The sequence below is a fragment of the Pagrus pagrus genome (genome assembly GCF_965226575.1).
Source record: "Pagrus pagrus genome assembly, chromosome: 21".
NCBI lineage: Eukaryota > Metazoa > Chordata > Actinopteri > Spariformes > Sparidae > Pagrus > Pagrus pagrus.
In genome coordinates this window covers 7,970,463-7,998,134 of record NC_140208.1, presented here as the reverse complement: position 1 = coordinate 7,998,134, position 27,672 = coordinate 7,970,463, and the positions used below count along the sequence as shown (strand labels likewise).

At 42.7% G+C, this 27,672-nt stretch overlaps 1 protein-coding gene across 4 annotated transcripts; it reads left to right on the top strand.

The window, feature by feature from the left end:
* The first annotated feature begins 56 nt into the window (after positions 1-56).
* Positions 57-27,597, top strand: mta3 (metastasis associated 1 family, member 3). 4 transcript variants are annotated; one of them, XM_084341718.1, is made up of 19 exons: positions 57-374; positions 2,610-2,677; positions 3,814-3,907; positions 8,870-8,996; positions 9,145-9,208; positions 10,096-10,213; positions 10,772-10,874; positions 12,045-12,144; positions 12,236-12,424; positions 14,392-14,466; positions 16,602-16,660; positions 16,821-16,939; positions 18,036-18,193; positions 18,978-19,200; positions 20,887-20,979; positions 21,236-21,397; positions 21,977-22,008; positions 22,100-22,215; positions 26,948-27,597. In XM_084341718.1, exons 1-19 carry the CDS (start codon positions 347-349, stop codon positions 27,117-27,119), a joined length of 2,100 nt encoding a protein of 699 aa, XP_084197844.1. In that variant the 5' UTR covers positions 57-346; the 3' UTR covers positions 27,120-27,597. The 4 variants fall into 4 exon arrangements, 3 of the variants coding, with proteins under 3 accessions (XP_084197844.1, XP_084197843.1, XP_084197845.1); XR_014621248.1 differs by lacking the exons at positions 57-374; positions 26,948-27,597 and adding exons at positions 436-538; positions 21,726-21,833 and having other exon boundaries at positions 22,100-22,131; XM_084341717.1 differs by lacking the exon at positions 57-374 and adding an exon at positions 436-538.
* Positions 27,598-27,672: the final 75 nt, after the last annotated feature.

Genomic DNA, 27,672 nt, shown 5'->3' with positions numbered 1-27,672 from the left:
TGTAGGTGCGTGTTCGCGCGCGAGTGTGTACGACGTGCCCGTGTTTGCGCGTGCGCGGCCGCTCTCAACGTCACCAGCCGGTGGTTTTCGGGCTGATCCGACTTCTTTTGGCTGCCGTGAGTTCACTGTATTGTAAAGGGAACAGTGAATCCGAGGAGGAGGGGGGGGTTCATTTGCCAACACAAAAATCTCCCGATTGGCCTCACATCCGGAGTCTCGACGATCCTAATTTATCGCACCTTATACCCTTTTTTTTTTTTTAAGAAACGGGAGTTTTATCGCTTTTATTAATTTATTCTATTCCTCTTTGGTTTATGGTTTACGTTAACACTCCGGGAGGGCAGAAATGGCGGCCAACATGTACCGGGTCGGAGGTATGTATGTCAATGTGGATCCCTTTTTTTTTTAATCAAACAGAAACCCCTCCACTTTTACATCCCCCGGGTGTTTATGTGGCGTTATTGTTGTCGCTTTGCGTCTAATAGTGAGATACGGCTGTGCTACGCTAGCGAGGGATGCGTTAAGTTGGAGCGGGAAGGTGAGAATTTCTAAATATTTGGGATTCAAAATGGGTCAGGCCTCGCGTCTGTCGTGGCCACAGCAGCTAGCACGCCAGCTTGCTAAATAGCTAGCTTACAATGTAAACATTTTAACAGACGTCGGCACCTTTGTTGGGCTTTGCTTTTCGGATAATCGGACCCGGAATACGGATGTGCTGATAGACGGCGGGAGCTCTCGGCCAGACATGTGTTTTAAAAGGTTGTTAAAATGTTACCACGGGCTGTCTGAGCCTGCCTTTGTATTTGCCTCTTCTGGCATGCAGCCATTAGTACGAGTCCTTATTTAGCTAACGTTAGCACCAGCAGTGGCTTCACTGATTACCATTAACGCAGCTGTGGCGCCCCGTTTTTACACAATATAAGCAGTGTCTCTCACACACTTTGTAACGTTAGACGCTGGTTATTGTCACTCAGTTCACCTACTTCTAACACGGGCGCAGTTAATTAGCAAAATTGGCTTTCACTGGCTAGCTAGCTTAGTTAGCAGTCTGCTGGAATCCATCAAATTATTGTCTCGATTCATGGCGTCGTTGCGTCAGGTTGGATTAAACCGTAACACCTTTTATTTACACGTCTTCGGCGCCACGAGCTCAACTGGCACGGATGCTTGACATGTCACAAACACAAACAAGAAGCACCTTCTCCCAGGTGATATTATGGACAACGATTTATCAAGCACCAGCTTCAGTGTGTCAGCTCGTTTGTTCGTGTGGTCACCTCAGCTTGTCCTCCTGCTGCCTTCAGGTGCTTTTCGTAAAGTCCAACTTCTCTCACGTAAAAGTTGTGGGTGCATTAAAATTCTGCATGTAATGATAAGAAATCTCACATGAAATTAGTGTTGTTGAAATGTTGCCTCTTCATACATATGTATTTATATATTTAAATCCAGAGGCACACACAAGTAGTGTTTACATGCACTGACTGAACGCACCTTAATGTCACCCCTTAACAACTCTGACATATTTACCTCTTCGCCTAACTGTTTATCTGTCTGAAACATAGTTATTACAATATTTCAGACAGCACTTGGAGGAAGCCTTTTTCTATGGCCTGATGCTTTCCAGACTTATTGTATATTCTGCCCAGTCGGAGCTCAGTGGGTCTACATTTATGTCTCTGGGGCGAGGTGAAGTCATGTAATGCTCATGCTGATTTTGTTTATGAGCAGTGGAAAAATGACGACTGAAACGTACCCTCTGTCCTCCAATTTTATTTACGTTAGAAAATCTTAACAGTATGGCGACGAGAATCTTTCGGTGCACATCCAGGAAAATTGCTTTCGCCTTGTTGCCCTGTTTGAAAGTCTCTGTGGCGTTCACTCATTACAATTGTCCAGTTTGTTAGTGGTCTTCATGTCTGTTTTTTAACCCGATCCTCTAGATGTAACAAGGCTGATAGATTTGTTTATTTCTTCACATTTGCACAGATAAACATGCCTCTAGTGTTGGCTCCGTTGTAGCAGCAAACCGCTAGTTTTCAATGTTACATATAATAAATGAGGAGAGCTCAACAGTATGTTACTCGGCCAGTTTCCAGTTCCTCAACTTACGTTTTACTGGTTTCAGTAAGTACACGTATACATGTATATGCATTTCCTGGTCACTTTATCAGGCACACCCATTCAATTTCATGCTAGACATTGCACATTTAGGAAGATTATTAGGCTGTCTCTATGTTGACACTGTTGGACAGAGAGTAATTCAACTTTATCCTTATTATTAAGGTCAGTTAGTGGTGAACTGCATTATATTGAACTGTGTTTCCCATATTCTTTCTCCCCTCATGTGCATAAACCGGGTTGGCAAAAGGTTAAAAGCACTTGCAATCCAGTTCAGCATCACTACAACCTCAGTAATAAACATGTAGTTAAACTAGTGTCAATTAAAACATTAATATTTTTGCAAATGTGTAATTTATGTCATGAGTTTGCTTTGAAACACAATTTTGAACTGAGGATTGTTCAGGTGGACCTCATAAAGTGACCACTGTTTTTGTTTTGACAGTTTCGGCATTACAGCGAAGTGACCAGTTGTGTGTTTTCTGTTACAGATTATGTATTCTTTGAGAACTCCTCAAGTAACCCTTACCTGATCCGCCGGATAGAAGAACTCAACAAGGTAATGGGGTGTTTGCGTGTCACTTTTGTGTGTGATTATTCCTCTTTATGCCTGAGGGTGAATAGCCAGGATTCCTCTCTGTTCCTGTCCCAACCCCCTCTTTGTAATCCGTTTTGTGACTTAAAGTGTTTGTAATATGATGGAACGTGACAGGTGTTGCACGGTCTCCTAACTGCCGTTGATCGCAGGACACACCTGTCGGGAGTGTATGTGTATGCGTGGCAGATTATTGTAATGAGCCACTGCAGGAGCTCAGATGGCTTTGGACTAAAGACCAGTTTATACCAGTTTTGAAAAGCGACGTCTTCTCATGTTTTCCTGCTGATTTTTGATCAATTGCGAAACCGCCTGTCTTAAATTATTTCCTAGGTGTGTCGGTTAAAAACAGACCAAAACTATGTTTAAATCCTACACAAGCATCTTTAACAGGCGTGTTCGAAAAGCATTTCCTGTGTTGCATATGCACTTAGATATTCAGATGAATTCATGTGATAATCAGACGGCGTGGGTGGAAATGTGTCAGATCAGGTCAGTATCGGCCTGAAAAAAAAAACGTATCGAGGCTGTAAATTATAAAACAAAGATCGGAGACGTTGTGATTATCCTAAGTGATAAAGTGGGTGGACAAAATAACAGGAACTCCTGGCAACATGATGATGCAATGTAAAACAGTCGCCCTGTGACAGTTATGGTGAGGCTGAAAGAGAGTTGTTGATTCAGCTCGATGGACATGTTTTTGTATGTTGCAATATATCATGCAGTGTTCCTGTTATTTTGTCCATTAACAATATCATTAATTACATCTACTCGTACCTACAACTTCCTTTGAAAAGCAGCAGCAACAGAAGTTGGAAGCCGTTTTCTTGAGCCTCGTACCCCCCACGTCCATTCACTCTCCATCAGTCACAGCATTTAATAGTAGATGAGTCTTTAAGCCTGTCGGCCTAATTACACAGCGAGACAATCAATCAATCATTCGATCAAAAGCGCTGTTGCTGCCCTGGTCAGCCTGTCATAGCAGCATAGCTTGACAAGCACTCAAAGGCGCCAGGTCTCTTGGGAAATTAGAGGTTTGTGCAGGGAGGTGTTGCCACCTCTTTCAGTCAACCAGGATCCCTGTACTCTTTCTGTTGCAGACGGCAAGCGGCAATGTGGAGGCCAAGGTGGTTTGTTTCTACAGAAGGAGAGACATCTCCCACAGCCTCATCCAGCTCGCAGACAAACATGCAAGTGAGTAGGAACTCCTGTCAAACTTTCTGTTTAGTCACTTGTGTCAGTCTCTTGCACTTGCTTGTTTTAGCTTCATGAAATGTGCAGATTTCTTGCTTTTCCCTGTTGGAAATCATTGTAAATGGATATATATTTGGGTTTTTGGCTGTTGGTCAGGCATAACAGGCCATTTGAACACCACACCGTGAACTCTGGGAAATCGGAGGTTATGTCATTTGCTGGCAACACGGTACCTGACAACATGGTGTGAATGGAGCTTACAAATGGACTTCGGGTAAAAGGTAACACTCCCACCAATTTTGCACATTAAAGTGTGTTTGCAGGTCTTGGAGAGTACTACTGCATATGTGGAAAAGTAGTATAAAGCCTTTTGTGGCTCCAGAGGAAGCTGCTTATACTCAGTGGCAAAGTTGCATTGTGGGTAAGGTAGGCACCAGGTTTTGAACAGCAGTTCACTGGTCTAGCATTGCACTCCTATAACACTTTTTGACTCATTATGGACTTCTCCATGCATTCTTCTTCCTTTTTCAAAACCTGGTGCCTGCAATACCCACAATGCAATGTAGCTACTTAGTGACATCACTGGTGGCAATTTAGCAGATTACATGCAGCTTCCCCTGGAGCAACAAAAGGCTTAATACTACTTTTTTCTCGCATGTAGTTGTACTCTCCAAGACCTGCGAACACACTTGAATGTGTAAAATTGCCAAAAAGCCGTTCACAGTTGGATTTTTTTGCAGACTAGTTAGGTTGAGTTAACATGTTCCGGCCCTGGAACACGACCACAGTCGTAGCCGTTTTTGTTTTGTTTGTGTTTTGTTGTTTTGTGACCTTCTATAAGTCAAACAACTAATTGAGGAATCGGGAAGCTACTTGGCAGATGATGAGAGAAAATAATCTGTGGGGCTAAACGCAATGCAACGACATTACAGCGCCATTTTGAAAACTGTATGGTTGTCGGGTGCATTTGAATTTCCTTCCTCAGTGAGAGAAACGTCCATTCGGGTTTTCCTCTTCATGTCAGTCGAGCAGGCATCTCCAGCTGTGTTTCCACTTAGCATCTCCTTTGCACATTTTACATTTACTCTCAATATGATGTTTTTTTTTGTCGAACATTGTGCCAGAGTGCGGCCATTTAGTCACATACATAGGTGCTCGGATGCTATTCATATCTGTATTTCACATTTATTTCTCAATTAGTTATTTCTGGGAGGGAACTGGAGTATGAGTGTGGCTGTATGAAGGAAAGGAAGGTGTTGTTATCACAACATCACCTGTTCTGTGTGGGAAGCCTTTTACCTGTTTCCAGTGATGTTTCACTTAGAATAAAACAAGTTATTGATCATCTTCTGGACATAAAAGAAACGTTCCTTCTGCCAAAGCGAACCCGCCTCTCTGAAGAGAATGATTGAGATGAGCAGTGAGCAGCTGGAGACCCAGCGAGGCACGGTTTAGAAATTGAACATATACCACTGAGACTGACAAGAATGTATTGTGTGGCTGAGCACTATTCACTCTGTGCCGTTTGGAAAACCAGTTTTGCGGATTTGTCTAGACTCTGTAAACATAAAGCAGCCTTAAGCACAGAAACGTAAACCACACAATGTGCAGGAACATATGCATTCATCACAGCCAATTCCACGAGCTATTTGGATTCAGTCGTCTCCCAGCTGGTCAGCCGAGGAACCAGAAACAACAATAACATTTAACACTGCCTACCACACTGGAAAGAAAAGGAATTCACACAATTTATGGCTCAGATTATTTCAAGGGGAAAACAAAACGACAGCCAGCTTATAAAAACGAAACAGAATGTGCAGTTTGTAGGAGTCAAAGCTGAAATGTCTGCACTTATTACCAAACTACTGATCAACGAGTTGAGCTAAAGCAAAAAAAAAAAACATCAATGTGTTGCTCTGAATGTGTACTTTTTTAAAATTAGGGTAAAAATTTCAGTTATTCGGGAGCTTTGTTTGCACAATTTGCATCTTTGCAATTTGCATCTTTTGCATCATTTTGTCTGTCGAGCTGATTAATCATGCAGCGCAAGATCAAACAACAGCTGAGGGCTTAACATTAGCTCTAAGGAGAGCTAACCGGTTAGGGCTGAAACCTAAAAATACACATTCTCAACCTCATTGTTATCAAGCAGTTCAGATAGGTTTAGTTTTATTTGCCAATATTTTAAAGTGTCTGCCGATGAAATTGCTGCCGCCTACCCGCCACAATAGAGGTGAGGTGAAATGTGTTTGTGGCACTAAAATCATCCCCAAATTAGATTTTATTATAACTCAACATTGCCTGCGACTGCTTCCTCTTCTACCATTCCTACCGAGGATGCATACGTCTGCATCTTGATGTGAAGACATATAAATACCAACCGTTTGCTAACGTCAGTGACAAAAAGAGTTGGACTTCCTGTAGTTGACTTCCAGTGGTTTGCTGGTGGAAAGCTTTCAGCGTGAAGCGACAGCAGCACAAAAATCAGCTTTCAGTTTCCATTAGCTGTCTTCATACAGCAGTCACAGTTCTGATGCATCAAAGGAGAGCAGATCAGACGGCAACAAGCCTGCTGTCTGTTGGGTAAAAGTACGAACAGCCAACATAATGTAGGAGTGCAGCTCCAAAATGGAGTGACAGTGTTGCACTAAAATCTGAGCATAAGGAGAGGCTTTTAAAGATTGCGAACCAGAGACACTGCTCAGTGGAGTGGACCGTCAAGGGATCACTTTAACTGAAGTGCTTGTTGAAGGGTCGTACAGCTCTGATGTTTGATTTGGGGAGGGGTGATGCAGGTGTGCAGAGGTTTTACGTCTGTCGCTTTTGTGTGATCTAACAAGGGCCACGAATGCCCTCGAGGACAAACTGTCCAAACGTTTTTGTCGTTAATTCCCAATTATCTGATGCATCTGCATTTCCATTGTGCCACCAAAATTAGTTCGTAGCGGACAAGTTTGCCTTTTTTGTTTCTCCTGATGTTTCACGTTCGACAGTTCAACAGTATAAAGCCGCATGAAGGCCAGTGACAGTGTTATGGTGATTACTCTTTTATATCCATTTGTGCATTGCCTGCTCAAAACATGCTGTCCAGCACAGTTTACCTGGTATTGTGATTGGTTTACAGAGCCTCCTGAAATGCTCACAGACTCCATCGGGGCCACCCTCGATAATATCAAACATGTTTGATATTTAAAATCTGGATGATTGTATCGGTACTTTCCGAGCCAGGCCGCAACAACCAATGAGAGGCATCGGTAAACATTCTAGCGCTTGAGGCTAACGTTGGCTAGCATACTATTGTTGAGAGAAATGTATACTCTTACCTCAGGTTCTCACTGAATAATAGAAAATCCACATTGACCATGTTTCCCCTCTAATCCAACAGAGACAAATAGAAAAGTATTTACATGCCAAAGTCTTTGATTTCAACGTTTGTCATTGTCTTGTGATGGAAAAGGGAAAAATATTTGTTTGTCCATTGAATGTCATGTTTCCATCACTGCTGAGTGGAGCTGTAGCCAGTAAACACCCATGAGTACTGCAGAGTCACTGACCTGGGAATGAATGAGGATTGGACCCTTTCCCACTGAAGACAAAAGCCAGATGTTGGTGGGTTATTTGTCCAGCGTGAAAGGAGTTTATGACGGACAGTTTTTTTTACCCTGCCCTTGGGTGTGGCTGTTGTTCTGTGGTAGAACAACAGTAATCTTTGTATTCAGACTCGTCTTCATGAACAAGTTTGTCTTGAGCATTGAGGCCTTGAGGATTTAGCTCTGAAGGAGCGCCTTAAGTGCCTTAACCCCGCATTCTTTGTAATTGCCAACGAGGCAACGTCACTGGTTTCAAGTCCAATTGTGTGTTAGCTTATGAGAAAATGACCCTACTTCTCACTTTATCACCTCAGTAGACAGTTTCCTCATGAGTAAATGGTCTCAATCTCTGGTTTAAAATCTTCGTCAATACAGCATTATGTTCTGATGCTCAAAGCAATGGGTGATGTCATAGTGGGTTTACACTTGGATGGAAATGAGTAATTGTTCTCAACAGCCAGAATGGAAGGGTGGCCGTGCAAAAGCGTTTTACTCGGTGGGTGCACGTTCTCAGAGAGTCTCTCTTGGAAGACTTCAGAGTGTTGCGCTCAGTTATTCACATGGAAAACGACAGAAATAGTCGTATCAGGAATGAAAAAAGAGAGCGAAGTTCCCTCCCTGGCTTCTTCTCACCTTCTGCACAGCGGGCTAATCACAGTGTGAGGTGGGCGTGTGATTGTCGGTTTTGGAAAGTTACAGAAAGGTGTGGGAGGAGGGTTTTCCAAAGCTTTCTGACCATCCAACAAGCGCTACTGAAGAAGCACACTGGCAACGTAAAGTGTGATTTATATCAGGAAATGGGGAACCAGGGGCTTTTCTAACAGGGATGTGACGCTGCACGAGCGCCAGCACTGGCTCATGATAAACAGCTGGTGTAATAATAAGGAGTTGCCAGTGGCAGATGATGTTTATTTATCCAGGTATATGCCTGCACTGTGTGACTATGATTTAAAGTGTTTATCTGCCTCTTGGCGTTGTGTGCTGACTCAGCTGCAGCAAACTAATCCAGTATTTATGGATGAAAGCTGTTCTTAAAATTTCATTTCTAGTAATAGTCCCGAACATAATAGCTTGAGTGTCTTAAATGGATGGCAGCAATAGTTTCTGATTGCAGGGAGCCATTTTACCAGCCTGTTTTAAATCTGAAGACGGCGCCGTTATGAAATATCATGAAGCGTTCTTGTCTGAAATCTTTGAGATAAATGGCTGAATGAGGGTGAAACCACTTGTGACTTTGATAATCTGTGATTTTATTTGTCACGATTAAGCCACTGTCATGTTTCTTGTCTCATATTCTTCAGCTTGTGGCTCACGAACACCATTTTTTAACACCATTAACGTGTAATTGTCCCCTCTGTGTGCCTTTTTGCAGAGGAGTTGGAAGAAGAGAAGGAGAGCCCGACAGAGACAGATCTAACAGAAAAACAGAAACACCAGCTTCGCCACAGAGAGCTCTTCCTCTCCCGGCAGTACGAGAGTCTACCCGCAACACACATCAGGTACTGTGCAAAGAAGCGCACACACACACACACATCATCGTCAAGTGCAGGCAGTGCCCATGGACGGTCACTTATCCAGCCATGAAAAGACAAATGCTCACTTCCTGAGTTTTACATGGTGCTTGTTTCCTCCCTCTCTCCCTATTAGGGGGAAGTGCAGTGTCGCATTATTGAATGAGACCGAAGCAGTTCTTTCATACCTTGACAAAGAGGTGAGTCGGAGAGAAAAACAACTTAGATATGTCATCTTTTACTGGTGTTTGCCTGCTGCAGACTGTCATATCAGGTCAGGTCCGGCTCTTTTATATGGCAGATGACAAAAAACTGAGAGAGAGGCCTCAGATTGCTTTCAATGTTGATCAGTCAGCTGGTTATTTCTTTCATTTATCCTTTGGTCAACACATTTTAGCATAACATCATTCTAAAAACCATATTCCCACTTAAAACCTACATCTCAACGGCAACACATTCAATACAAACTACCTACCTTTTTACTGGCCTGCAGTGCTTGAATAAGCAGTTGCAGCAGTTACCTTGATTTCCTTGTAAAACTTGACCTTGTTTCTAATTTTAGTATGTTACTGTTTTATAGATAGCTAAGTACGATTATACTATTAAACAACAGCTGGGACAACCAGGAAAGGGTTAGGGTTAGACTTGTCCAACAATCGGTCTTAAATTTGGCTAAAATGATCTTTAAAAGGTCTTGAAAAGCATTGAATTACGTATCTGATACCTGTAGACACCCTGTCTGCTACGCCCAAGATGATTACTTTTTTTATGTCCAGCTAACATCTCAAGACTACAACTATTAAGTTTATTATCACTTGAGACAAAAAGGACTTTGGACCCATGGGAGACAGAGGTTTTCAGGCCTTGGGCTGGTTAGCATGGCTTCTTACATCAGCCGATATCTTTGCAACACAATTCATAGACTTCTTTGACTTAACGTCCACATTTCTTTACATTATGTTCACAAATTTCAACAAAAATTCCTACATATTGCACCTTTTAAGATTTAAACGTATAATTAAGGAGTCTGACATTAGAGCTTGTGTCTGTGAAATATGGAGGCTGATTGGTGTGTTGTTTTCTTCAGGACACGTTCTTCTACTCACTGGTGTACGACCCGACACAGAAGACCCTCCTGGCCGACAAAGGGGAGATCAGAGTGGGACCGCGCTTTCAGGCAGACGTACCTGAAATGCTACAAGAGGGTCAGTGAGAACTGTACATGATTCACTCACTATGATTTATTTAATCGGATCTAAAAGTTGTGTTTCTAAATCTGTGTAGAAACTTCATTATCAAAACATCTATAGTGTATGTTTGTGTGATTGGTCTCAAAGGGTTACGGTGGGGAAGGGTAGTTGTTGTTTGGAGGGGTGCGAATATGCAGACTTTGTTCTTCTAAAGGAGATAATTACAGCTTTTTGACCTTGAAGTATAGTATGAAAATAGAAATGTAGCATGAAGTATAATCTGCTAGAGGTTTGGTGTTAAAGTACGTGATTAACACTGCTTATTTATAGATTATCCACACGTGACATGAACAATGATTTGGTTTCATGACTGACGTGATGAGCCTTTTTCACACAAGCAGCTAGAAAGTATAACATTTTCAGTTGGTAGCAAAGTGTGTGCAGAGTTTATAGTACCTGCTCTACCAGAAAGGTTAATACAGCAATCTCACAGGTCGATATTCATGATCGTAGTATATGATGTTGGCTCGGTGTGTAAGCCTTGGTGTGTGTCTGTGTGTGTGTGTCCGGCAGGTGAGGCAGATGACAGGGACCAGTCCAAGTTAGAAGAGAAGCTGTGGGATCCAGAGTGTCCACTCACCAACAAACAGATAGACCAATTCCTAGTGGTGGCACGGTAAGACCTTTCATCACCGACCTGGACACTGACAATCACCTGACCACATCGACCGACGAGACGGTATCATATAACAGCATGTTATGAGCTTGATTCCTCCTCTCTGCAGCTGCAGCCAATTAGCCTCACTAACAGGCAGATCGAACATTTTGTATTAAGGTATTAGAGTATTAGAAACCTCACTGGTACTTTTAATGCCATTATTTTAGAGCTGGGTATCACCACTGATGATTAAATATCGATTCACGCAGGGATATTTAAGTGAAGGTGCCAAGTCATTGTATATGAAAAGAATAATACAAGGAAAGTTTGGTGCATTATTAAGAATATTAATGTTTACATTTAAAAGTGAATTTGAGTTTTGTGGGTAAAAAAAAAGGTAACTTTGCTGTTTTGAACAAGCTTTGTGACCATTAGTCAATAGATTTCTGAGTCTACACGGTGCCCCTGAATGCACCATGAAGCCCCTCTGCCGTGTCTGAAACTCCGACACAGACGGACGGCAGAGAACCGAAACTGTCTGTAACTGACAGTTATCTCAGAGTAGTTTTTCATCATGTTACTGCTGTGGCGCAAACATTTACCCACCAGTGTGGCGCACAACCTTGAGAGATTTACCTGCAAATGGAAAATCTGGTGTTGATTTTGGACCCTGTCACACATTCAGAGGAAGAGATTGGAACGATCTCTGATTTTATGAATCGATAGAAAGTGTTTTTTTGTTTTGTTTTTTTAAACCCAGCACTAATTATTTTCCTCTGTTTGTGGATTATAATGCAAGCGTAATTGCAAAAGTAATAGATTCTTGTTGTTGTTTTTCGAGGAAAAGCTCCAGAGTGAGGCTCATTATTTTCACGTGTTGTTCTACAAAAATTATATGTGGATTTGTTTGTTTATATTTCTATGAAGATTGATGAAAACTGCATTTAATATTAATAGCCGAAACACAGATTTGTGTTTAAATCGGTGCAAATATTCAAATGATAAATTGCTGTGTTTGATTCATGGTTGGCTCATTTGTGCTGTTTTCTGCTCCACATTACTGGAAGCTTGGGTGTGGGTGTGGGTTATTTGCTAAAAAACAATTAACAAAAAACAATGAGCCCATACTGTGTGATTTATAAGTATTGTGTATGGTTGTTTATGTGTTTGTTTGTGTGTATTTTTCAGGGCGGTTGGGACCTTTGCTCGAGCGTTGGACTGCAGCAGTTCAGTCAGACAGCCGAGCTTACACATGAGTGCAGCTGCAGCCTCTCGAGATATCACACTGGTGAGTCGGACACACACTCGCACGCCCTGAAGCACCTGGTTGTAACTTAAATGATAGATCATAACCCGTTCTCTGTGTTCGTTGGCCGCAGTTCCATGCGATGGACACGCTGCATCGTCATAATTACGACCTGTCCAGTGCGCTGAGTGTACTGGTCCCAGCGGGTGGCCCGGTGCTCTGCAGGGATGAGATGGAGGAGTGGAGCGCCTCGGAAGCGGCCATGTTTGAAGAGGCACTAGAGAAATACGGAAAAGACTTCAATGACATCCGACAAGACTTTGTAAGTGTGTTTAACTAACCGTGCTCACACGCCGGCCCGACTCTGACTGACACCAGCTGCAAGAGAAAACTGCCCTAGGTGATTGAATGAACAAAATATTTTAAATTTGATATTCAGGTTTGTATAAACGCCTGTTCAGATCAAAGATTCATGACGAGATTAGTTGAAACCTGCAGTTTCTTGCATTGTGCTGGTTTGAAAACCTTCACACCAGTGCCACTAGAAGAGACATCTGCACTGCTACAACTCTTTGTAATTCTGTTACAAAGTCTAGTGATGATAAAATGGCAAAAGCAAAAGGTGTGTCTGCCATTTCCGCCAGCTGACAGTTTGTAAGTGACTTAATCAGCTGACTCGGTACGAGGTGCTGACTGCACTGCGTGAGTTTGATTCTGTTCACTTCACTTGCAATTCATTTTAACAACAGGAGAGAGACGGAGGGAGATAACCTGATGAAGGTCTGAGTACCGAAACGTTGTTATTAAAATTCATCGCAAGTGAAGTGAATAGTGTGCTGGAGTTTTGGTCTTCTCCTATGCACCTGTCGATCCACAGGTGTGCAAAAGCTGTATTCTGTGAATTTCATTGTAAAACGAGCCGCCAGCGACTTGACAAGCTGAGTCTCAGCCGACACCATCAGCCGGCCTGAGTCGTGCTGAGACGGGTCAGTTCATACTTCTGCAACTTTCCCCTGCAGCGATCTAAAACGGTTTCGCCTAGTCACGAATCTTTGGTCTGAACTGGGATTTGTTATAATTTGCGTTGTTGTCCACCGTGATTCTACCTTCCTAAGCAAGTTGTAGGGAGCTTAAGAGTAAAATAAAGGGCTGCAACTACTGACTATTTTCATTATTTTCAAGATTAATTGTTAAATCTATAAGTGGCGAAAAATTCTGCTCAGTTTCCCAGAGCCCAAAGTCTTCAAATTGCCTTTTTTGTTTTTCCTCATAGGGTCATTAACCAGCATTAATGACAAAGAGAAGCAGCAAATCCTTGAATTTATGAAGCTGAAACCAGCAAGGGTTTGACATTTTTACTTGAAAAATAACTAAAACAAATAATCAGTTATCAAAATAGGAGGCAACCAATTTTCTTTTTAATCGACTGAACAATTACTTGACTTATCGTTCCCGCTCTAATAAAATAATTCTCCTTTGAAGGCTTGAAATGTGGCTGTTCAGAAGTGGTTGCTTTACTCTTAATGGAGAACTGAAGCTGTGGCTTGAATTGAAATGTTAAAATCTGCTCCAATAATGAGTGAAGAGGCTTCGTGTCGGGATGAAAAGTCTTCAAACTTTCTCAGTTCACTCGTCCAACTCGATTCACGTCACAGCTGGCTGTTTCTTCATGTATGTCAGCTCTGCATCTGTATTGTGTGTTTGGCAGTGCTTAGGTGGAAAATCTGGATTTTTGAAACTTCCTTCACAGATTGATGGAGGTGGAAGATTTATTATGCTGCAGATGTGATTTTAAGGAGTTTCTCTGGATGTTTTGCTATTTCTTCCTCCTCAGTGAGAACTCGGGACTCCCTCGTATTGCATGAATTCGAGCTGATCACACACACTGCTCTGTGAAGGACAAGTTTAACAGCTGCCTTTCAAGCCTACAGGGGATGACTATTTGATACTATTGAACTTTCCTTCCCACCAGCTACCACTTCTGTACAATAAAGGCAGGATATGGGTGTATGCGGTGGCACCAGGTGCTCATGAATACTTATTAAATGTGTGAATCACTGTGCGTGTGTGTTTGTGAGAGAGAGTATGTGTGTTTTTTCTTCTGAGGCTCGGAACCGAGCAAAGCCGGTAGCTTTCAGCTTCTTTGGTCACGATGCGTCTCGCTCATGAATATACATGAAGGCTTTCGCACCCAGATGGCAAGAACATGAGATATTAATATCATTAATTTGCTCTCTGTCTCTCCCTCCCTCTTCCCTCCACTCTTCTTCTTTCTTTCCTCTCGTGCAGCTGCCATGGAAGTCTCTGACTAGTATCATAGAGTACTACTACATGTGGAAGACCACAGACAGATATGTGCAACAGGTGAGGCTAATTCACAATTTTCAAAACAACAAAAATGTTTGATTCAAAAATGCGATGTGTATTCCTCCTGGGACCGTCTGAAAGACTTTCCAAGGCTGAAAGTTGCCCTGTGGCGTTTTCTTGTCAACAAAGCTTCTGTTTATATTCAGGGTTTCATTCTTGAACAAATTATGTGCACCCTTGAAGCCAAACCCCCTAAAAGATTTGTGTTTTTTTATGAGAACAAACAAAACAAAACCATCATTTAATGTTGTTTGTCCTGCCTTTAGGCCTTCATTTATGTTTATGTCATTTTTTTTGTAGTTTCACTCCTTCTGTTTCTGTTTAGTATTGCAGTTTAGTATTGTTAGTATTTAGTATTGCACTTCCATAAAGTTAAAGGACTCGTGAGATTCAAAATCGATGAAGCTGAGAAATGTTGAATATTAGTCTTTCGTATCACTCAGACTTGAAAAGTTTTGGATCCTACATTTCCCACAATGCCCTTCAAGAGCATCTTTCAGTAAACCTCCTCTGCCTTTTAAACACCCTTGTCTCTGATACCCCTTTTCCACTGGCCAAAAATCCCATTTAAACCCGTTAAGATCGGGCTTTTGTGTGCGATGGGAATGTGTAAACTCGTGACGGAGGTGGAGCCCTGTTCATTCCTATGAAAGCTGCTCTGTGGTGTTTTGAAGCCAAAAAAGCTCGACTTCCCGGCTGTGAACATACCTGGATCGCAGACCGAGCCGTCTAACTGCCGGTTTAGCACCCAGCTAACTTGAATGGGGATAAAATAATTAAATCGTGTGGCTCTTCTAGACTTTCCAAATGTTACTGGACCGAATGGCTCAAATCATGATAGTGAAACGAGTCATTTCGCGGGGGTTGTCGAGCTCAAAACAGTTTAGACACCATTTTACAGATGCTTCTTTCACAATGGGTCTATTGTTGTCTTCTCTTCTGTTACAACTGTTTCCTGCGCATTCGTGACGTGAAACGTGACGCCAGTGACGTACAATGTGACGCTTCAGATAAAAATCACAGACAGGCTGCCTTGCCTCCGGTCTGGGAAAGATGGTCCTTGCATAAAACTGTGCTGTATATGCAGTAGAAAGAAATTGAAATATGTGCTACATGACCAGAGAAAACGGAGAAAAAGAAAGGGTCCCTCCAGCTACACTCTGTGTCTGTGGAAATGCAGAACTGCAATCTGTAGTTGATAAAACCGCCCTGCAGCCACCAGCTGACACATTTTGCCAGATTTTTGCTGGCACAAAAGCGGCGCAGGCAAAGTGGAGAGTTTAACATTGTTCATTTGCATACACCACCAAAATTGTGGTGCCACAAAGCTGGTTGGAAATTGGCAAAGTTCCTGTTGCTCCCTCCAGAGCCACAGAGCACATTACACAGCTGTTTTTACAGACTGAATAGTACACCCCATGAAGAATAAACAGAACAAGTGTAGAATTGGTGGAGTAAGAATTATGTAGACAGTAAAGTGAAGTGAAGGGAATTTTGGATGCAGGAAAATCAAAAACAAGCTGTACCTGAACACACCCCAAAAACTACAATCGACAGCCAACTGGCTTGTATGTTTTCCACCTGAGTGAGAGGAAACAACTCTCTGTACCACCAGCTGGATATGATAAAGCAGCGTTTGTCATCATTTTCGCTTCACGGTCACTTCTAATCGAAAATATGTCTGATAAAAATGGCAGAGGCAGAGGCGAAATAAGGAGAAACCGTGCTAAATGGGTCAAATCATTGATACTACAGAGAGAGGCTCGAGGGTCTTTCCCAAACTTAATCCGTTCCCTTCTCATGCACTGATTCGCTCAACTGAACAGCCAACAAAAGTGATTGGAGGTCACAATGGATAACTCTTTTAATGCCACAGAGTTTTCATGTACCTCAGCTGTAGATTATCAGTGAAACGTGTCTAGAAGAAAGGAAACGACACACTTGAAAACACATTGACACATTTAATGATTATCTTTGTAATCCTGCAGTCCTGTGTTCAGACTGCCTGTCAGACTTAATTCTGTAAGGTGTCAAACTGCCTCCAGAGGGTTTTTTTTTTTTTTTTTTTGCAAGACAACTGTTGATTTCTTTTGTTATTAATGAATCAATCCACTGTGTTTCTGTCTGAGCAGAAGAGACTGAAGGCAGCTGAGGCAGAGAGCAAACTGAAGCAGGTTTATATCCCCACATAGTAAGTAGATGTTGGTGTTATTACTGTACCTTCAGCTGCCAGATGATCATTGTTTTATACATAATTGATGTGTTTGATTTAAAGCGCTGCACAAGCCGGCTGCAGTCAATGCCTTAAATCTCTCCCTGAGAAGTTAAAACCTTTTTCTTCTCTCCGACAGTAACAAGCCCAACCCCAACCAGATCTCAATGACCAACGGCAAGATGGCGACGGTGAATGGAGCGGGCCCTGGGGCCTACCACGCAGCAGGCGGGGGCAGAGCCTGCGAGAGCTGCTATAGTGAGTTTTGTTTGTGTGTGTGTGAGAGAGAGAGTGGGTGTGTGTTTAAGCATTGCAGGTGTGAAATTGAATCACAGAGGCTGTGAGCACAGGTCAATTATAAATGAAAGGGAAACAATTCAGCGTTAGCCAGCCAAAGGACTTCTTTTTCAATATTGAGCTCTTCTGACTGAAAGAGATGCTTTCATCACTGCTCACCTGCTTATTTATCTTGACAGCTGTGACTAATCCACTGATCAATATCTCCCCTTCGCCCAGTTCCTGAAAGCAAAGGGCTAACAAGCTTGTTGATGTGTTGATTTTTTTTTTTTTCCAATAAAAACGTCCTTGACGTTTACAGTTTCACAGTCCAAAACCCCTGAATGAATAATATAAGACAGATTGAAGTGCAAATCCTTACATTTCAAGGTGCAGTAGGTACAAATTTTAGTTGAAAACGTTCAAAGATTAACTAAATGGTCAACACAATGCGGAAAAAATGACAGTTTTGATGTAATGTCAATACGTTTGTGGCAGAGATAACTACTAAAGTTAGCATGTGTGCTCTTAGCTCCCATTCCAGACCAGTAAGTGCACCGCTAACTGAGCTAACCGCAGCTTCAGTTAGCAGCAGTAAGCAGTTTCCTGCCCCCTATCTGTTTTGAGGATGAACTCAACAGGTGGCCACTTCTATTAGTATTTTGTAGTTTTGTACTTGAAACTCGTGATTGGTGCGATGTGTCAACTGGTCGATTACATGTTGCTGCCCTCGCTGGTCTGCACCTGGAATACTAGTCCTTAAAACAACAAGCATCTGTTACTAACCCTTTTTTTCATTTAAAATTGGATTTGGCTCTTGTTGAACATAATAAACGGTTTAAATTTTTGCCGTTTTTTTTTTTTTGTGTGTGTGTGGACAGAGCTTCTTCAGATGTTTAAATCACTTAAGGTAATCTCATCAGTCAGCAGCAGGCCTGCAGTGAGACTTGATACGACATTGATTAAATCATTTAGGGAGAGACTTGAGACAAAGAGAGATCAATATGCTGAGTGTCTGTGGGCCAGTTTTCTCCAGCGATGCTTTCAACTCTCATTAATGCATTTCGTACATTAACAGCCATGCAGTCGGCCCAGTGGTACTCGTGGGGGCCTCCAAACATGCAGTGTCGCCTGTGCGTTTCCTGCTGGATGTACTGGAAGAAGTACGGCGGCCTGAAGATGCCAAGCAGAGCAGAGGGCCCAGAGGAGAGGACCTCCCCCAGTCCAGCAAGCAATGTAAGCTCAGTCAGAAGGCAGATATGTAAAACACAGGGGATGTTGTGGGGGAGGAGGGTGATTCTGAAAAACATCAGGGTGTCTGCAGCTCTTCAAAACATGCCTATATTCACCTAACCTTGTGGTTTTGAAGGAATTCAGCTTCTAAACCTACATTGAGTCAACACCCTCTGCTAACGTGTCATTTAACCTTCACGAGGGCAGGATTTATCGTTTGACTGTCAGTTTTAGCTAGACGTACATTTTGCATACGTGTTGTCTTTCTGCATGTACTTTCTGCATTCAAAAACTGAAATGTGATGTCACTTGGTCGTAACATTTGAACATTTTACGAACAGTTTTTAGACGGTGAGAAGAACAGAGTCGAAAACCCAAATTCAGAAATCTCTCGTACAAACTTTGCCCAAACTTTTCTATGTTTTTATAGGACTGCATAGGCATATGCTAGGAAAATGATTGAGGAAAAAAAGGATTCAGAACTTTTAAAAGCAGTTTTCAAAACACTTAAAATGTTCCTTAAGTCGAGTCAAAGGTTTTGTCATATGCAAAGGTAAAAACAAGCTTCCTGTTATAGTGAAATTCTCTCTGTTCTGCTCTGAGTGCTGTTTTGCATTAAAACACATAAGAAAATAAAATGATTAGAAGATGTTAGAAGAGATAAAGAAAGAAAAAGAACATAAAATATCTGAAGGACACTGTACGATATACAAATCTGCAGTATCAATACCGGTATCGATATCATCTGTATTCAGTGTCCTCTGTTCTGTCCCTCCCTCCGTCCCAGGAGCCTCGCTCACGGAGTCACGGTCCTCGCCAGTCCAACCACATGGTGCCGATGCGAAACAGCGGCAGCCCCAAATCCTCCATGAAGACCAAGCAGGCTTTCCTGCTGCAGGCCACCCGCCTCACCAAGCTGGCCCGGCACATGTGCCGTGACATCATCAGGCTGCGCCGTGCCGCACGCCGGCCCTTTGTCCCCATTAACTGTGGGGCCATAAAGGCAGAGTGTAAGAGCTCTTTCAATTCCTCCTAACTTCTGCCACATGGACACACATGCAGACAAAACACACGCAGACACACAAACACACACACGCATTCACCACCCTTCCTCACCCTCGACTGCCCCACCATCAGCCCCCCATCTCTGCCCATCTCTGCCCCCCTCCCCCCGTCTGTCTCTCTTTCTGTTTTTATTATTATTGTTATTATTATTTTGGTTTTTGTATTCTCCCACCCCCTGTTTCCAATAAAGACTGCCTGTCCTCATAACTATGAGTTCTGATCATCTTTTCATTCGTGTTTTTTTTATTTTTTTTTTATTCTTTTATCTGTTGTGGTTCTTAGTCACTGTGAACTGAAAGCCATTGTTGAAATGACATACAAAGATTTCTTGGTTAAACAGGGCTATTCTACACTCGCATAATAACTCATGTCGCTCCTGTCATAAACAAGTAGACTGTAATAGAAGTCGTACTCTAGTCTGAGCCGTATATTTACTGAATTTAGATGTAGAGAAAATGTATTTTACTAAGAGAAGCTCTATTTTGCACAGCGCCGCTGGCACAGGCGTGCCCACTCTGTGCTGTCATGGCTGATCCCTCAGCTGCGAATGTTTATTGTAAATACTGAACCTCAGCTACAGTGTGTTTGCCATCGCCCTCTTTACGCGCACATTCTCATGCTGTTAATCATGTGTGTTTTTGTGACATAACGAGCTTTAGATTCGGACTGATGAAACTTGAAAGAAGGGAGGTCGAAGCTGAAATAAGAACCTCCTCTGGTTTGTTTGGTACAAAGAATAACTAGCTGCTCTTGATTTCTTTACTGCTGGCTGCATCTCCCGCTGTAGATCAGGCTTATTCATAAGGAGTCATCAACCGGACCACGTCCTCGTGATATGGTCCCCCCCCCTTACCCCCCTCCTGTGTTCAGATCATGCAATATTCATATGAATCCATCATGTTGCCTCTTGTAAATCCTGCGGACAGGATTTGCCATTCAGAGCCATTTTCCCTCCCCCTCCACTCCTCTGCCTCCTCGTCCTTCATCTTCTAACAACTGTTGCAATATTCTCATCTCACCTTCTACCTCTTTTTTGCTCTTTTCTTTCATCACTGTGTGAATGTGAGAGTAGACCTCCAATAAAGTCACACCTGAAAGCATCTCTTCCGAGTCCTTGTGCTTCATGTGTCCCGTGTTATCTGTCCATCAACTCCACCACACTCAGAGGAACCATAGAGGCTCGCATCCCCACCCCCAGCATGGACTCCGGTGCCTGCTGTCATATCCATGTTTTAATGTATGTGTGCTTCCGATACGTTCCTTTTTTTTTTTTTTTTGTTGGTTTGCGTGTGCATGTGAGCATGTACTTACATCCGTGTATGTGCATGTGGGAGATGATTCTCTAATGGACATGCCATCCCTGAAAGTAAGTCACCACATTAACACCTCAGAGTGGTTTCCTCTCTTGTTCGACTGCATTTGCATTCATTAAAATATAAAACATTGTCATTACATAAGACATCAAACAGGTGATCAGGACTGATTCTACCAACCTCTACTTGCATGACTCTGCAGAAATGTTAGGGCAGTGTTTAGTAGTATTGGTAAGTCTGAGCAGACGGAGGGAGATCATGCAGTCTGAGAGGACAGTGCGGTGGTTTGTAAAATGTGTGTGTGTGTGTTTGGTTTAGACATGTTAAGGGTGTCCGAAGGGCAGGGGACTCGCCTACCCAAAACCAGAGCCGCCCAGAGGAGCACTCTGACCAGTGTTCTCCAGTTTCTAGGTAAATAGACACACATGAGAAGTGTTTGAGCTGTACAATGTGCCTCACATCAACACTTTTATATTTAAATTAATAGTTAATTAAACTTTAGTTGCAACTGATGTTTAAAAATCTTTATAACTGGTTAATTAATGGCTTCTAAAGCATTTAATTAACCTATCACTAAAGTTTAATTAGCTATAAATGTTTAAATGATGCTTATTATGAAGTGTCACCAGAACCAGTTGATGCAGCTCCAGTGTGGTGTCTCTTCCAGAGTCCCGTCCGGCAGCTCACGCCCCTCGCTCCCACCGCACCCCGGGCCTGCAGACGCCTCCCCCTCGACGCCTCCTCTCCTCCCTCCCGCACGGCCCCCACGGCATGCTGGGAAAACGCAGCTACCATCACCACAGCAGGGCTGAGCCGGACAGGCGCGCAGGTGCACACACACAGGCCCACGTTTCCAGAGCCGGACTAATTCCACAAAAAGTTATCATGGCTTGTTTTTCAATAAGGCTGTTGTTGCTTAACCTAATCCTGCCCAGAAGCAGAAAGTCATTACTTGTATTACTTGAACACCCCCGAAAAAAATTGGAAAATGCATCCCGTCTTGCTTTTAACCGAGTTACCTCTGATGTGAATGAACCTTGGGGACCAAACAGTGTTGATATCCAATGTTCTTGTCATCCTTTTTGCTTGATAAAATCCGATTGGTGGAAACACACCCGGAGTTGATAACCTTTTCTGCCATTTCTTATCTAAACTAGCTCGTTGGAGAGAATGACAACTAATTCTAATGAAAACGAATCAGCAGATGGGGGTCATTTGGATAATTTGGATGATTCAACTTCAGTCTGACACTTTGTTTTTTATTGGTAACTTCACTATTATTACTGAAATTGAAACACAGTCATTTGTTGCACCACTTGTAGCTAGGAAAAGAAATAAACTCATCAATAATATTCACAAGTGACAGATTCCCTCATGCATATTTTGCATCTTTCTCTTGTTTCCACAGAGAACCCAGGAACAACAAGTGCACCCCTCCTGGTAAGTGTCTTGTACTCTTAATTTTAAACAAATCCTGCACAACTGCATCTGCTCATTTCAATAAGATTATATGTAAATGTCTTTTCTGCAGCATAACGGCCGCAACAGCAGCGGAAGCACCCGCGGCGGAGTGATGATCCGCAAGAGACGCCCCAACTGGATCGATGCCCCCGATGACAGCTTCTTCCTTGTCACCCGGGAGACCAGGTAAGCAAAGGTGACCCTTTTCTGACCTCTGATTGGCTGACTGTGTGTGTATGTGTGTGTGATAGGAAAGCAAGTGAGGCCGAAAAGCCGAGCGACAGCAGACGAGAGGAATTGAACCGTGACAGAAATGGGACTCTCAGGAGTTATTTTAGTCCTGTGGTGACCTCAGACAGCTGTGTGGTGTAAACACACACAAACAGATACGACACATATGTGCCTAAATCCACACAGACGTCGAGTGAAACAGAGTGGCAGCCTGCAGAGTCTTGTTGTCACTAATGCAGCTCCATCTAGGGGTGTAAAAATGTCTCGTTTGGAAGATTTAATTTGTATATTTTCACCACGACACTCACTCAGCTCACACAGCGACGAAACACTGTAAAAGCACCAAACCATACAGACCGAATTAAGACATTTTTCAGGCCAGTGGGATCAGACACTTTAACCTAAGTAGATATAATCATCTAGTTAGTTATAAAGACCTCAATGTGGCATGCCATCATACATCACTTCCTTATTCATCTGGTCACAAAGTCTTTATTTGACCCTTTCAAGTGATCGTCTATTGTTGAAGTCTCAGGTCCAACAGATTTTGTGCTTAACACCTGGAACATTGTCCTCTCAGCATCATTTAAAATGAGGTCATGCCCTCATTGATTCCCCCACATTTAGATAAAAGGCCGATTGAGTGAATACGATCTGGTTAAACCGGTCTGTTCTTTGCTCAGGTGTATGCAGCATTGAAGAGGCAGCTTAAAGGTCCAGCGTGTTGGATTTAGTGGCACCTAGCTGTGAGGATTGCAACCAACTGACGACATCCGCGTGTGACCACTGTCGCGGAAAGTGAAACAAGGAGTGTTCGGTTGTTTGCAGTCCCTCTAATGTTCGCTACACATGAGGCGAACATGCGCAGAAATAATTAATTTATTCCCATCAGAGAGAAACAATCAGCTTTACATGGTTATTAGGCGCAAATATTTTCTTATGAAACACGTTATAAAAGGTGAACAGCACCCCTCTTGATCTGATTAAAAAGTCATTCAGATTGAATTGGATCAGTCTCTTCCAGTTGAGGTGTTCACATGTGGCATTTTAACTCTGAGTGGCCTATTATTCTGATTATTAAAGGAATATTATGTCCATGAAAACACAGTTACTGCACGTATGTTAGCATGCTGCTGTTAAAATTCAGCTTAAAGCACTGCTGTGCTAAGCTGCTAGCACAGCTTTAGACTCTCTGTCTTGCTAAATGTGACACTTGCAGATAATATTATATTATCATGTTTTTTTTTTTACAACTCAAAATTGAATCAGATGAAATTGTGGTCAGCAAGAAATGCTAAACGGATGGAAATTAGATCAAATCGATTAGCTCCTCCATAAACTGCTCTTCACACAATGTGATGCCTCAGCAGCCTCCACTGTCCTGCTCCACTGACGCTGCCTTGTATTGATTGTTTATTTGCCTTGTAAATACATAACTCGCCTCAGACCTGCAGTACAAGTATCATCTGAAACAAAAGCTCAAGAACCCCAAACAGCGGATTGCGCACATTCATGGTCGGTCTCGCTTTGCAAACACTACATCAGTCCACGTTGTGTTAAATACATGACTGAATATACTGTTGAATAAACAGACATTTATTTAATCACAGAAATCAGTTTCTTTTTATTTTTCTCACACATGCATAGACTCACACTGTCTCATGCGCTCACATAATGAGTCAATGTTTGCATGACTGTATGTGAGGGAGAAAGATGTTCCTCCATTAAGCCTGTGTCTAAATGAGCCATGGCACCGGGCCCTCACAGCCGCCCTCCGACCGTCAGGGCTAAAATTAGAGTAGCTAACTGGTGCAGATGGGCCAGCGAGGAGCCAGGCACCGCTGGGCCTTGAGTGGAAATATCATTACCACATTAACTATGGCTGCGCTCGTATGGATCACTCACTTAGCACTACGATCATGACGGCTGTATGTTTGCGTTTGAGAGAGAGACGGCATCATTATGAATACTGCACCCTTTTGTTATATCATCGTGTCTGTTCGCTCTCCTTGTAGAGATGCTTTTCCGAATAAAAGACATTAATAGATCTGCTCTGAAAGGCTGCTGCTAATGAGAAATGAATGGAAGTTTCATTTTCTCCCCTTCTCTGTCTCTTTATCCCACCATTTCTCTCCCTCTCAAGCACTTATTCATGGAGGCAATAGGGACAAAAACCCGAGAGACTGAAAGGGATGGAAAATTAACACTTTTTGCCGCATTAAAGAGTGTCATGAAACCTGATGATGAAGCTGATTAAACGTCAGGAATAAAAAAATAATCTTGATATTGCATTAATCCTTTAGGTTAAATTAAAGTGTGTATCTAATTTTATGGCAATCAATCCGACATTTTACTCTGAATCGAAAATGTCAACCAACTGATCGCACAAGATGAAAAGTCTGTGAATCAATCAAGTTAATAGGATTCATCCTCTGGGGAACCATGAATCTCGCTTCAAAATGTGGTGCCAATCTATCAGATGTTGAGATATTTTACTGGATAAGTGATATTTCACTCTGCGCCACAAATGTGAACTGATGGTGGCATTAGAGGCAAAGTCAGGGGACAGACAAGGTCTTTACGATTCATCCTCTGGGAACCATGAATGTCTAAAATTGTGTTCCAGTCAATCTTAACTTATGTTGTGATATCTAACTGGAAAATTGACATCTTTAAATGTTTGTGGCACAAGAGGCAAAGTCAGGGGTTGTCAAGGTTGATATGATTCATCCTCTGGAAACCAAGAATGTCTAAAATTGTGGGTCAATTTATCTGTCAGATGTTGAGATATTTTTACTGGATAATTGACATCTTCCAACTTTTCAAAATCAGGGTATCGACAAGGTTATTAGGATTCATCCACAGGGAACCATGAATGTCTCAACTTTGTGCCAATAAATCTATTGGATTGAAAATTGACACCTTTAATCTGAAAATTAGACAAAATTAAAGGACAACGAATCAAAGATGAGAAACAAGAGGAAACAGAACGCAAAAAAAGCAAAACAGGGATGTAAATGAGAAAGCTCGACATGTTTGAGTCTGGATTTACATGTTTGCTCTCCTCCTTCCCCGACGGCCAGCTGAGCAGACAAACAGCACAGCTTTAGATAATGTGCCACCAGAGATAAATCTGCTCTGTTATTCTCCAGTTTATATTCTGCTCTGACTCTGACTGACAAAACGCGTGTCACGCTGCATAAAAATCAGTCTCTGGAAGAAGCCGATGTGTTTTCCGGTTCACAGTACAAGAGAAACATCCTCGGGAGGAAGATGAGAGCATTTCAAGAGGCCTATGCAGTGCATTAAGTTTATTTTTTTTCTAGACAGCCTTAAGGGAACCATGCGCAATCATCCAAACATCGTGGTTATGCATCTCACAGTTGTCTCTGAATGAATTCCATTAGTGCTGCCGTGTCCAACATTTGTTATAGCGCCCAATGGTCTTGGCTTTAGTGCCTTTGGTCGCTGTGGGCTGTTAAAAGAGACTTCCTGTCACAGCACAAAGCCCACTTCGGTCTGGAGATTACCACTCAGCTCCTTTTATAAGCCTGAAAATCCTGCTGAGATGTACCTCTCTCTTACCTCATACCAGATATTAAAAACTCTATTACTGATGCTCAATAAATTTTGCACTCTGCTCTAAAGCGGATCCTCCTGAAATGAGAAAAAGCGGGGGTTTCTAATAATTTTCAGCGGCCTGGTGCCCTTAAAATGAACTTTACTGCTCACATTTAATTCCTTCTTTTATGAGTTTCTTCATCTTATGCGTGTCGAGTCTTTACACCGCTCACGTAAAGCTTGAAACGGAAAAAGAAAAGCCTCCTTCTCAGTCGTCGCTGGCTAAAAGCAGAATCAGTGAGAACTTCTTTCAACCAATTAATCAGCCATCAGCTGCTGGTAAACTAAAAGTATACATGAAAAATAAGCTGTCTCACAGAAACCACTTCATCATTGTTTCAATATGTTACCACCCTTTTTACTGCAGGCTGTTGCTGCCACATTGCAGTTTGTACATTAAGTAAGAAGCCCATCGGTGGCTCCAGTAATTAGAGGCAGCTAAAAGGACTTGAAGCATCACGCCTGTGGTCAGATACGTATTAATAATGTATTCAAACAAGCATTATCTGCACGCTGAGCTACTGTAATCTGCTGAGACATAAAGATGCAGTCATGATTTACGGGCTTCCAACGAATTTGAGGTTAATTATTTAATATCCGGAGCTCGAACTGTTTCATGCAGAACAAAACTGTCAAAATGATCAAACTTGAGCCAGCGCCACTCAGTGTGTCTCCAGTGGGCTGAGTCATGCTTCACTTCTAGCAAGAATAAAGGCATAAATTAATATGGTTACGCAGTGTGATGTCACGAAGTCGTGGGAATCAAAGGCGAGCTATTGACAAGCTCCCATTGGCGCGTACTTTTGGCTTTTTAGCTTTCAAGACTTTTTACATGCACAAGAACCTATAAAACACTAAAGGAAAGATAAAAACTGGAAAAGCTTAATAAGTCTCCTTTAAAAATGGATTCTTGACCTTTGAAACAGTAATTGAGCAGACCGATGAGATTATTCTGTCGGCTAATTGACTCTTACTACAACTAACTGCTGTTTCCGAGGTCAAGACTAAAATTGTATCAGTGTATCTTCTTCTGCACTTATGTCCTGTCTTGTCTCCACCTGTGCAGGAGGGCCAGACGGCTGCTGTCGCGCTCCCAGCTGAGGCACGCTTGCCGGCAGCCCTGCGAGCAGATCACCCTGCGCCGGGTCTCCCAGGCCCCGCCGCAGGGGCTCGTCCTCGCCCCTCCTCACCCTCACCCCAGCCTGAGGATGCGAGGCCCCATCGTCATCCACGACTGATCGGACCCTCCGTCCTCGGCGCCCCCTACTGCACATACACTAACAAATTCTCACCTCCTGTTCTCTCATAAAAACTTTTGCTTTTTTCGTTCCTCCAAACTACCGTTCTGATTAATCCATGACGACACTTAAACACGCTATCTAACTGTTGGGCGACAGAAGGATGTGATGCAATAGAAACATACACCTGAACCTGGCTGCAAGCGCTGCCTGTCTTTCATCCCCTGGGAATGTGTTTGTATGTGTGCGATCTGTATGTAAAGGTGTGGCAGAGTGTGTGTGTGAGTGTGTGTGTGTGTGTGTGAGTGTGTGTGTGTGTGTGATCATGCAAACAACACGAGAGAGAACAAGGGGATCCTGACGTGTGCTGTTCTTTGGTTTTTATGGATGGACATAACGACGACAGAACTTTGTGTGACCTTTGTGTTGATGGTGAATTGTTGTGAAGTTTTATCAGTTTGTATAAGGTTACTTTGGGTGGTGTGGGCGGGGGGGCATGGGGACTGGTGGGGATGGGAAGGGTGGGGATGGGATGTGGGTGGCGGGGTGGCGG

What these genes read in the sequence shown, in the direction of transcription:
- mta3 (XM_084341717.1), top strand. Translation starts at nt 451, where the DNA reads ATGTGGCGTTATTGTTGTCGCTTTGCGTCTAATAGTGAGATACGGCTG. An exon ending in TGGGGCCATAAAGGCAGAGT is followed by an intron (nt 19,201 to 20,886) that starts GTAAGAGCTCTT and finishes TGTTTGGTTTAG; the next exon opens with ACATGTTAAGGGTGTCCGAA. An exon ending in CAGTGTTCTCCAGTTTCTAG is followed by an intron (nt 20,980 to 21,235) that starts GTAAATAGACAC and finishes TGTCTCTTCCAG; the next exon opens with AGTCCCGTCCGGCAGCTCAC.